Source organism: Spea bombifrons, chromosome 5 (assembly GCF_027358695.1).
Source record: "Spea bombifrons isolate aSpeBom1 chromosome 5, aSpeBom1.2.pri, whole genome shotgun sequence".
NCBI classification, from domain to species: domain Eukaryota; kingdom Metazoa; phylum Chordata; class Amphibia; order Anura; family Pelobatidae; genus Spea; species Spea bombifrons.
This window is the reverse complement of record NC_071091.1, coordinates 96,319,978-96,332,909: the sequence shown is the minus strand read 5'-3', so window position 1 is coordinate 96,332,909 and position 12,932 is coordinate 96,319,978. Positions and strand designations below refer to the sequence as shown.

The 12,932-nt window shown below is 39.6% G+C and overlaps 1 protein-coding gene across 1 annotated transcript in view; it reads right to left on the bottom strand.

Annotated features, from left to right (window-relative positions):
* Positions 1-12,932, bottom strand: part of VPS13B (vacuolar protein sorting 13 homolog B) — a 359,343-nt gene that overhangs the window by 54,690 nt on the left and 291,721 nt on the right. The window contains exons 37-40 of the mRNA XM_053466785.1: positions 12,156-12,358; positions 11,032-11,242; positions 9,673-9,857; positions 1,215-1,411 (exon numbers count right to left, since the gene is read on the bottom strand). Of these exons, the coding sequence (XP_053322760.1) occupies positions 1,215-1,411; positions 9,673-9,857; positions 11,032-11,242; positions 12,156-12,358 (796 nt within the window). The remainder of the gene's footprint in view (positions 1-1,214; positions 1,412-9,672; positions 9,858-11,031; positions 11,243-12,155; positions 12,359-12,932) is intronic.

Sequence of the window (12,932 nt, the reverse complement as noted above, 5' to 3'; positions counted from 1 at the left end):
AAAAACCTATAAGAGAAGCATAGTATGAAAACCATGCTGATGGAGATATTGAAACCATTATTTTCACTAAGTTCTGTGAATTTAAGGCAGAATGACAAATTTCACTGTCAATTCCAAGCCCTGCACAAATATAATCCCCCCAAATTCCTTCTACAGTATCTCCACAGAGTGCTCAGAAACTGGAGGACAACATCCAACTGAAATCTGCTCGGGGAACAACATGTCTATGTAATAGCTTCCAACTGGATTTATTTTTTTATCTTGCTTATTACTTATACAGTTTTTTATGCATCTGTTGAGATTTCCCCATCGTTGTGCAGACTCAGTACTATCTGGATACAATTTGCACACACCGGCAACCTTGGGCTTTCTAGTTACATGCTATGGATTGTCATAATTCACACGTTCTTAGTTCCCTTGGGTTTGAATGGCTGAGAATGCTAACAAATGCAGCCTAAAAATAGCTGAGAAGCAACAATTTCGCCACCTACGCATTAAAAATGACAATATATTCCGGTTCTTTTCACCTTATACTCTTGATTCTATTTGGTGGGAGTCATTTTAAAACCTAGAACTATAGTCTTATGCTTATCTAATGCAGGTTTCAATTCCCTCTCTGTATTGCTCTATAATACTTCTGTTAGAGGGTTGTTTCACTTATCTCACTTATCTCCTTTTAAAATGACATATACTTCTTCTGCCCTTTAATTTTTCCTCTCCCTGACTCCTGTAAACCATGTGCCATTACCCTGTAGATCACCAATTCCATAACAATCTTCATTCTTCTTCACATTCCCCGGTTTGTGCATTATGTTGGATGCTTAAACTAGATGTAGGAGGCCGTGGGACTTGTTCAACTGGTCTCTTCCTTGGTCCCTTCCCAGTCCACATTGGCAGAGACCAAGAACTATTGTGCCCTCAGCAACTGTTGTACCGGAGCCACAACAAAGGGGGCAAGGAGGAAAAACCTGGAACAATCGCACCGTTTCTTGCCCTCAAACCAACTGGGGCTTCCCCAACAAGAGATAATTAGAATCAGTGGCAGCAGAAGTTACTCAAGTGCTCATACTGCTCTGAACAAAGTCGGTGCGGAACTGGGAAACAAATTCTGTAAACGAAAGAGCAAAGGAAGTCCTAAAGCTATACAGGCAGTTAGAATTCTATGAAACACTTGTCAATGTGTAAATTACAGAGAGAAGTTTTGGGCCGATTACCTCTGGTCATCGATTCCACTGGAATTACCATTCAGGACGATACGCCAAAGGTCAGAGGTTACGAGTTCCTTTTGGTCGCTTACAGAGGAAAGGCTAGGCAGCTGGAGCTCACAGGCCTTGCTCTCAGACAGGCTGAATTCTCGAAAGGCTACGAATGACCGCTGGAGTTCATCCCAGTATTCAAGGCTACAAGGGATCTATAAAAACAGTGAAAAACAGTTATTTCGGCTTTAAAATTTAATATGCAAGAGAATATACAAGAATGCAAATCTTGCCTTAAAAGACCTTTGTGAGGTCTAAATAAATAAATATGAAAAATACACAACCATACATAGAAATCATTATTTAGGAGTGAGTCAGAGCGGAGTGACTCACAATGGAATATATTTAACAAAAGGAAAAACATAAAAAAAAAGAATCCTAGAACAAAAAATAACTAATCAAGGAACATAGCAAATTACATTAAGTGTCACATTGTCTTTTGGGTTTTTGGAAACCACTCATCAGACTTTTCATTCATTATCAAATTTAAGTCAAGAATGCCGGCCACTTAGAAAATAATGTTTTAGAAGACATTTAACATCTAAAATCTAAGTTGTAAATAGTTGGAAGAAAAAAAAACTTCAGGAAAGACTAAGGGATCTTAGTACGTGCAGCTCTGAGGAAAGAAGAGAAAACATTCAAATACTTAAATGTACTCCGGAAGCATGTGTATTAAAGACCCAACAATAGTGGAGAATGCAGGGCGCTCATTTAGACATCAACAGCTGATGTATTGTATTGCAAATTTCCATGATACTCTGAGAATATAACATTTCCCAAATGACATGAGGTGTATGACAGAATGTGAGGTGTTTGACCAGAATTACGATTACCAACACAATTTACAAGCTTTTTTTAAGCTTGCATTAATTGTAAGATTTCTGGAGACAGCTTCCCATTAAGAATTTTCTCTTATGCTAAAATCGACTAAAAGCAGAGGATCAGTATACATCCAGCAAATGATCGGTAGAACTCTTATTCTAGTTAAAGGGAGCTGAGCTCTAATGAAGTTGGACCAGCGAATCGCAAGTATGCTAACTGAACACTATTGTTTGCCAGCACAGATGCAATTGGCTGCTGCTTCAGTGACTTCTACGGGAGTGCAACTGAGCATGTGCAATAGGTGTATGGTCTAATGCATGCTGGTTCCAGTAGAGGCACCCTGGGAGCATTTAAATGGGATTATTGCAGTCCATGCATAAAAAAAAAAGCTGTACCGCTTTAGTACTTTAGTAAATACACCCCAGTATCTACCTAATCCGCTGCTCCTGAATCCTGTATTACTGGAAAACAAAAATGAAGACTCCCTAACAATACTGCCATATGCGTTTTGCTGTGGTTTTTTTTTTTAGCATACGCTGCAAATAATTGTAATGCAGGTCATATTACTAATCCGGAACAAAAACGCAGTAACATAAATGCTAGAGGAAGATCTTTTAACCACAGAGTTCAGAGAGACAAGTAGCAAGGCCTCAAACAGGGCTTTGGAATTATGTGTAACAATGAACCCACTGATAATTACTGCACGTAAAATGTTCCAGATCCTGCCACCTGCTCAGAGATCAGGGATGAATCTCATCAAAAGCCTTCAGTGCTACAGATAGGAAGACGCGCACAGCTGGATTTCTGTGTAATTCCTTGTCTATTTCCTCAAGAGGTCTCCCCCGTTTGTTAACGTTTACCAGTAACCTTCTTCGGAAGATGCCCCACACAGGGTGGGCTTTCCTCGGAGAGAACATCGTTCTTGTTCCAGAAATAACTACCGTACAATAAGATGCGAAGAGGAGGCAGGAAGCTGGAGTGTGTGTTTTATCTTCTTCAGCAGGGCCACCTAAGAAATGTGGAGGCAGAAGACAATATCATCTTTTATCAGGCAGCGGACGCCAGCTCATGCTGGGATTATAACCCAGGCTTCCTGAAAATGAATAAACTGTGCTTATCGTAGTTCTTTATTATTTTCTGTTCTATAGCCAGCTCCTTTAAAATACAAATCTTCTATGTACTGAACCGGAGGAAAACAAAATGTCCACATGTCTCGCAACAGAGGAAATCTTGGCAAACCGTGTGTAATTCAGTAAGAGCATTTTTCATCTAACACTGATGTTTATCAGTTCTGTTGAAGGTAATTCAGAGCTGACAAAAGTCTCATGTCAAAAGCCATTCCAGTACGAAAGCAGAAAGCAAATGACAAACAGATCTCTCTCGAAGAAAGAGGGAAAAAAAAAGAGTTTCCTGTTCTATTTTCCAATAAGTGATCTAAGATGACCCCCACTCTGCATCGCTAACCCGGTTTTACAATTATTACAGGTTCTAACACATGCACCTGCCAAGCAAATCCCGCAGCGCTGAGCAGCACCATCTCGCCTTCAAGGCTTTGGCTACTTTTGTTTGACTTCCTCCTGAGCAGGCAAAGATGATATCTAGAACATTATGGAAAAATGACCCTAGTTTGGCTCAGCCGCAATCTGCAAGATCAATCCATTAGTGCTTCTGATGAGGATCCAAAAAAGGTTGAGCGCAGAATGCATCTTTTCATTGCGGAGCTGATCTAATAAAGCAGAGCTTCACAAACGGCACTTAATTACGCCAGCATTAATCTGCTAGATCTGAACGTCCAACCACTCCGGACTGAAGAGCTGCTGACAGATCTTGGGTTTGAAGGCAATTCTCTAGCAGGGTTAAGGTGGACCTGCTAAAATTTACACACACTTTAGAGCTTTGTCACGTGTAATTCTTATCATAAATCTCAGGCAGTGTTAACCATTTCATTTCACAAGGAAAGAGCTATAAACTGCATGTTACAAGCAGATAATGACATTAAAATAATTTGCTGTCCAAACAAGTAAAAATGAATTAATAATAATGGTAATCATCAGGATACAGAACTTTGTGAGGTGTCATTCGAAGGCATAACATTACATGGATTAGAGCATTTTTATAAAGCTGGTATTAATCACGAAAGAATCACGTGGAAACGTTATACAAAACAAGAAAAAATATATAATTAAAATATTCATTTTATGTTCTAGGGTAGACATCCCCACCACAATATTGGAATAAGTCTTAAAATAGACACAAACACAACTATAACTATGCAGGGAGGACATGCGCTGTATGTAAGATATGTGTTTCAGTTATAAGCTTTAAACGTTCCCCAGTATAATGCATTTTTATACTGATTGATCATTTAATTACTTAAAGGGGCCAGGTAAAAGTAACAAGGTTGTATGCGATATGGCAAAATAATCCAGACGTTATGCAAAAACCAGTGAAAGGATCATTCACAGGACGCTGACTATACAGTTATGGAAGAGCGTTACAAATAACTATTTCTCCCCCTTTAAAATGCTAAACATTTAATATAACGGTCTCACAAAGGGGCTTTGTTTCCAGCTTTTTTTCACTTAAGATTTTCTACGTTTTTTTTTTTTTGTACCTCCCTGCCTTCTTCATATATTTATAAATGATGACAGCTTCCAATTTGATGCCAAGACATTGCCTATTAAACAGTAGTTATGAGACGCTGTAGGAAAGTGTTGAGCCTCTGCCTTCCCCCCCGCCCGGTCACTGGGGTATATCCGCTCTGCGCTGCTTGCCCTGTCCTATAAATATTGAACCCTCTGTGTTAAAACGCGAGCGTGCCTTAAAACTTATTAAAATAAAGTTGTGTTGTTATATCTGCCCTGCCATGGATTTTAGAGAAGGCTCCATACATCTCCAGCTAATAGGAGCCATAAAAATCCCCATTCTTTGTAATATTGGAACCAGTTGATAAACCACAAGCATTCAAGTGCAGGAAATCATGATTTTATAACATTTTAATGTGATCTACTCTTGGGAACCGGAACTAACCAAACTCTCTCTGCGTCCAGGAAATCTCCCGCTGAACGGCTGCTGTGCGTTGCATGGCTGGGCACAGCTGGGGCAGTTTCACCTGTATTGCCCCACTGGTATTGTGGCTTACTGTATTGCATCAAGATTACCTTCCTGTCTGGAAAAGCCTTTAAGTAGAAACAAGGATTTCAGTCCAGCTTTTATTTTCCCTCGGTACTGTAACACTGTAATTCAAGATGCCTGAGAAATACTTTTTAACCTTTTCAATGAAATATGTAACTATTTTTCTTTATTACAATCTTGTGGGGTTTTTTTCCAGCTCATTTTTTTTTCTACGTGACCTGAGTTTATCAGTCGATCGCGTTAGTCCTAAGCGGAGTGAGATGCAGGTGTGCGATGTAAAACAGACAAGATTGTAGTTAATATCTGCAAATCTCATTTGGTGAAACGTCTATAACCTTTAGTAACTAAATACAGGCAGCAGAGCCACGGAGAATGTGCAGGGGATCAAATGCAGGGCTTTACCTTGGAGGCTGTGGCAAGGTTTCAAATAGCCACCTCCTGCCAATTAACGACATGTTCTAAAGGGTTAAAACAAATTCTTTCAAAGATACGTTCTGAGCTTTTCTAACTCCTAACTATGAGATAAAATATTAGGAAATGTAACTGTCTTACAGACCTCTAAATTATCTAAAAACCCGGCTTAGGAGGTTTATTAAAGAATGCAGTGAAGCCTAGACTAGCTATAGTGCACAAAGGGCCACTACTAGCCATAGTGCACAAAGGGCCACTACTAGCCATAGTGCACAAACGGCCACTACTAGCCATAGTGCACAAACGGCCACTACTAGCCATAGTGCACAAAGGGCCACTACTAGCCATAGTGCACAAAGGGCCACTACTAGCCATAGTGCACAAAGGGCCACTACTAGCCATAGTGCACAAAGGGCCACTACTAGCCATAGTGCACAAAGGGCCACTACTAGCCATAGCGCACAAAGGGCCACTACTAGCCATAGCGCACAAAGGGCCACTACTAGCCATAGCGCACAAAGGGCCACTACTAGCCATAGTGCACAAAGGGCCACTGGGCTTATAACGGCACTCGAGCCTGTTGTTCTGATTACTTGGTCGAAGTTAAGGACTTTGGCTGATTGTAGATGACTCGGGCATAGTTTATATTTAAATCAATGGGAGGGTTCTGCTCCACTTTCCATTGTGTCACTCATTATATATAAATATGTATATATAATACGTGAAACTTTTGTTCCCATCACCCAAAAGTTACATGATGTTATAGCTTTTATGAAGTTTGGAAAGACCACAGCTTCCCGTATTTATTTCAAACCATGTCACCGATCACCTCTGATTATTTTTCCATGTAGGTCCCATTTAAGCTAGAGATCTTGTGGGCCAGTTATAAATAGCTGGAACCTTTATTTCAACCTGCTTATGTAAACTTTTGTTTTCTGTTTGTTATGCGGGCAGTACACTAACTTTCCAGTCTCTGGAAATTCACATCTGCCATATATTTACAACCCATAATACGGTAACCCCAGCCAAACAGCCTGAAGTCTCCGTCTGTCACACAAAGACCAAAACGTTTCCATGATGTTCACATCCCTGGCTTCTGTGCTCGGGCTTGAAGGGTGAATACTGATGCGGACACCTGTCCTCCGAGCAAGTAACTTAGCTTGAATCTAGCAGTCACAATGGAGGTGAACACGTACCGTTCTTGTGAACAACGTGATCTATGAAGAAAGTATTTATTTAAATAACTTTATGACAGATGCTGGTCCCAGGGTTTGACATGAAGATGGACGCTCTCTTTAGAGTCAGTTACATAATGAATGTCTGTATACTTGCCTCTTGAGGTTTATTCAAAATCAAATCAAAATAATAAAGTTGTACCTAGGAACTTTGAGAAGGAGGCAACGCAATCTCAATTTTACATGCTGGGGGCAGAGGTTAAGAGAGATTTCAGCATCCGAGATGTGCCAAGCTGATCAGGAATGCCATTTTGTGAATATAACAAGAGATTTCCTCTCTTACAGAGAACAAAGACAGAAGGGATGTTAGAACACAGCTGGGTGCAACACATTTATCCCCAAAAATGCTATTCAGGTCCTGAACGGGCAAAGAATTGTTGGTGTTACAACACTAGTGTTTTAAGTCAGGATACCAAGATTAATGTGAGGTAAAAGCCACCAAGGCTGTGTTCAGGAGCGTTCTATCAACTGCAATCATACAGCCCAAGACCTGGTGTGGGAGAGAGCTTCAGAAGTAAAAGAATGTTGCTAACTTCAGAAGTTGCCTTCAGAGACGGAAACAACATGAGATATGCTCATGACATGGTGAAAACATGAACACAAACTCAACTGTGAAAACAGGAACAGGTTTATCAAAAACTGGTTCCAGTCCAGATCTGCTAAAACAATGATCGTTTTGGATCATTCCATAAATGTATTTTTAAGCTGTATTTTGGGTTTAGTTCTTTATTATGTAATACCTCTGGAATATGTAGAGAAATACTCCTACTGGAGAAATGTGGAAATATCAGGGAACATTCACAGTCCTGGGATTTGAGTACAAATGAGTGATATGTCTTGGAGTTACACACGTTATTTACTGAGCCGTATATAAAGAAGGACCCTCAAGCACAGAGAGGATCATCAAATTCCCATTTCCTCACAAAAAACAATAATTGTAATAACATATCAAGAACAGCTTTGCAGCTCTCACTTCCAACAGGACATTTTTTTAAACATACCCAAGAATGTCCACAGCTGTGCAAACAAACAAATATTGATTTGTTGATCCAGAGAATCGCTGTGTGCTGCGCTCCATCAAAATTTACAACGCACGAGTCACACAGCGGGACTAATACATTAAACTGCGCCTGACCCCGAGAACCAAGGTGTATAATGAGCTACCTGGATGGGCACTGGAGATTATTCTACATTTATGGTTCTATGTGGTTTGTAAGACACGGTGCAAAGATCTAGATCATCATCTGCTTCCACAACAATGTGGTTGTTTATTAGGTGACCTAGTAAGAAGGGGGTGTATTCCAGAAAGAATGGGTGCCACATCTATACAGCAATGAAATAAGGTGGCCGGTTTTAATCACCATGAACCAGTAAAAAGTATAAGAATTTCATGTTTATGTCTTTTATGCTTTTCAGGTGGCTCATTTCCCTTTATATATATATATATTTCTTTGTACATATTTTTAGACCAAAAGTTTAGGGTTGAGCAGCCCTCCTGCCACACAGGAGCCTCATTAATGGTGTCCAGTTGCTTGAAAGTCTCTTTTTGGTTAAAATGCAGAGCAGTCCCGCTGATTCAGTAAGCGTGGTAAGCCATGAAAAATCACACAGGGCTTGCCAAACTCGGGGGGCTTTGACGTAGTGTCGGGCTGAGCAATATATGGCCATAAAGTGTGATGGAATCCCCAATATTTATGCCTCGGAAAAGGTGTTTTTTAAATGGTATTCGCTGGGTGTGTGCTGATTTTTTGTTTTGATAATATAAGAACATTTATAATATATAGAGAGTCAGTGACGCTGTCAGGAGCAGAGACAGAATATAGGTGGAACATGGGCTTAAAGTGGGTGTAAACATGTAAAGGCTCCGGGTATTTCTCTACTAAAGGCAATTTGTGTTATTACATGGAAACAGGCATAATTTGTAACTCTATTTCAGCAAACAACAATATTTCAAAACGGAGTGGTTAATAATAAAATATTATTTAAAAAAGATAAATTACCATGTTTGTCATATTTTTGTATGATGTGCATAAAATTATAATGGTTTATTTATTATTACAAATATTATTGAACTGAACAAATAGCTGTACAGTTCTGGATTCGGGTATTTAAGACTTGAAAATCACCAACAGCAGATATGTCAAAGGTTCCCTCCACTCACGTAATCCAGTGCGTCGGGGGAAATTTTATCACACAATGTACATTATGCTGACACATTACTTAATCTTAATCCGCTCTCTAGAGGTCTGATCCGCAATTTATATATATATTCAAATAGTCCTAAAAACATGTTTACTGAATAGTGTTTTAGGAAGACAAAGAGGTTTTGTCATTTAATATAATAATTTTTATTGACTGTAAATATTTTACTGCCAGGATGCTAGCTTCTTCCATGCAAAAAAACAGAGGCATGCTACATGCTGCTGGGGCTTTAATTATAATAGAATGGGCCCTTTCAATATAAAATGTTCTTTCTTGTACAGCAGGGTTTTTTTTGCTTAAAATGAATAAAAAAAAACAAAAAAACAAGAAAATGTGTGTCAAATATTTATCCAATGTAACTGTTCAGCAGATGTACAGCAACAAAGGGAGGGTGAATTATAGACCTTTGTACATGATAGAAAATAATGTAATCAACTTTTGTTAATGTAACCATGTAAAGGTACTTTCACTTTAAACATTTTAGATATTTTTGGTGCAATTGTTTGATAGACTTAATGACATGCAGTATTCCTAATAACGGAAAGACAGTGGCAGGTCCACTTTACATATGATTGTTGGTTATAATACCGACTGTGTATTTTGAAACATACCTGTAGAACATCTCCCAGGTCTGCAGTGCTGATATCAGGATCCTCTGTTGTGTTAAATGGGACTGGCGTTATTCTTACAAGCGTCAGCACCCTGGGCTCTGGGTATCTCCACAGCATCATCCCGGGACTGTCCTCTGTCTCGTTATAGAATACCACTTCATATGCATTTGGCTGTTTCTGTGCATCTAATAGGTGAGAAAGTAAAGAAGTAATTCACCCTGGCATAGGGGTATTCAATGCAAGTAAATAATAATAAAGAAATATTTAATCTTTCTATTCTCAGACTGAATGGCAGGCATATGTTCAGCTAATGGCTTGGGCTAGACCAGTGATTTACTTCTCCACTGAATGCTAATTATTAGAGTGCATGTTAATTAACGAACAAGAAACAGGAACTGAGATGTACATCCCTGATCTACACTAAGGGAAGCCGGCAGGAAGCTCTCCAGCCATGTTGGAACACCATCTTCCACGATTCTCAACGTCAACAAATAGCAGTTTTAGAATGTCAGAATCTCATTGAAACAACTGGTCAAATAAATTAAATGCCCCTGTTGTGGTTAATACGAATATGTAAACACACTTTTTTCACAAGGCCGTATGTTAAATACATCTTAGAAGGTGTCCATTAATTATCTTATTTAATTTTATCTTAAATAATTTACGCAGAGCTTCTCTAGCAGCGGCATTTAGGACAGACTGCAGAGGAGAAAGTCGAGTCAACCAAGTGTTGCAGTAGTCAAGACGGGAAATAAGTGAATAAGTGAAGTTTTTGTGGATTCTTGGTGAGGAATGGGTGAATGCGTGGATGCGAGATGTTTTTTATGTGCAAGCGGCAGGATCTGGCAAGGGACTGAATGTGAGGGATGAAGGAAAGGTTTAATTCAAGGATGAGCCCAAGGCATCGGGTCTGATTAGCGGGAGAGATAGTCGTGCTGTTAATGGTGATAGAGAATTCAACTACTGGGGTGGAGGGAATAAAATTAGTTCAGTTTTAGAAAGATTAAGTTATAAGAAATGGCAGACAAGCAGTTGGTAATACGGGACACGAGAGATGGAGAGAGATCAGGAGAAGACGGGTAGATTTGGGTATCATCTGCATATAGATGATACTGGAGGTCAAATGAGTTGATTAGTTTGCCAAGAGATGAAGTATAAAGAGAGAACAGCAGAGGGCCAAGGACTGATACTTGGGGGGACGCCAACTGAAAGTGGAAGGGGTGATGACGCCTTGCCAGAGAAGCTGACAAAGAAGGAACGGTTAGACAGATATGAGGAGATCCAGGAGAGAGCTGTATCTCGAATGCCTGTAGAAGAAAGTGAGTCAAGAAGAAGGATTCACTGAATATATTTTCTTGCCTGCATCCTGTATGTACTGAAAGAGTCCAGTCCTCAGGTCGTCGGAGCTCTGCTCTGTCTTAAAGCTTTGAGGTTTCCCCACAGCAGGAGAGGTCACAGAATGGGACTGATCATAGCTCACTGGGTCGCATCTGGACTGTCTTTTTAAGTATTCTTGGAGAAGCTCATTTAAAAGTGTTAAGCAGTTTAAGTTCTCTTGACCCCAGAAAACCTGTGAAGACAAAATGATAGGGTCTTCAAGGTAAAAAGACAACTTTACAAAAAGCACAATCTGGAACTTATCTAAACACAACTTATCCATGCTGATTATATATTTTATTTGGCAAAGGCTCATTTATAGTTCATGAGAAAAGTTAAAAACAAGAGAGATAACTTCCTCCGACTTGCGTCCACAAAACAGTATGGCTTTTGTTAAAACACATGTTAATATGACCACTGTTGTACAGTATTTGAAATACCTCAGTGCTTTCAGGTTGAGTAACCTTTTGGAGAAGGCCTCCCGTTTGTACAAACACCTTTGTGTGCTATTCACTGCCGCTATTGCCCCCGCTATTGCTGGGTGGGGAAATTAATATATAGTTCCAAGAAATGTGGGACTTCATGAAATACGCTGTAAGCAACTTCTGAAGTGTAGAGATTTATTTGTACTCCAGAGTCAACAACAACCTAACGACTAATCAGGTGTGTATTAATACCCCAGTAAATATAATTAGTATCAGCACCCAGGTGAGTGCAGGTATTCTTTAGTCATTTACCTCCTCCCCCCAGCTGTCTATTCTGAAAGCAGGAAGCATTCGTCGGTACACTTCCTGCACATGGCCACAAATCACAGATATGGCTCCCTCATTGTTATTTTCTCTGCGATAGTTTGAAAGTGTATTCAATCTTGCTCTTGAATGTAAAGGTCTACATTTCGTGTATATCAATGTTTTTTTGTTAGATTAATTACAGTAAATAAATTAAAACGCTCAGATGTTCCCATAATCAATATACTTTCAATGAGAAGAAATGCATGGGTTCTGAACAATTTGTGTGTAACTTTCAGATTTTAGAATGCAAAAACAGACCCAAATATTTAACATCACGAGAGACCCATCTGAAAGCGTTCTAGCCGTTCAACTCACCTGCAATACCCCACACCTCAAATTAACAAGTACTTTGGGAAAGGTGAGTTTGGAGCTGGGGTTTCCACTATGTTTGCACCAATTAGCTTCCACGTTAATGGAGCCAGACACGGGGCCAATCAGATTCCTGTTTCTTTCATTCAAGCGTGTTTTCAGAACAAAGTCATTAAGGTCCAGGGTACATGACGCACCAGCGATTGGATCTAGGAAGACAAATTTGTTTTATATCATATTAACAATTTCTTTGGTGCGCTAACAATCGCCGCTGGGTGCTACACACAAATAAAATCTAGAACAAAAACAGGAAAGCGTTTTCCATGAATGATTGTCTTTGACACATGGCGGTGTTATAGGGAAGCCAGTACTCGGAAGAAATTCTTTCATATCCCGTGATCAGACAGATTCCATCATGCCATTTGCATAATGAGGACTTATAACATGCGATGGTTACTGTGTAACGATGTCTGAATTCAGCATATGTCATTTACACACAGTAAGCGGTAACAAAAATGTAAAAATATTGAGTTTTATGACAGTTTCACGTGGCACGTCCTGCATGCTGTAATGAGAAATCCGTCCCTGCTGCTTGTACAATTGAACTTTATGGTGTCATATATTGAATTGCACAAAGCCTTCCACAATGTGCCTGTTCACTGACCTTATGAAATAAGATAACTTGAAATAATATAGAGAGACAATGGCCTTAGGGGGCTACATACAGAACACACATGTTTCTAGTTTCCAAAATTAGAGAAAAAGGCTACGCTATAAAAGCAT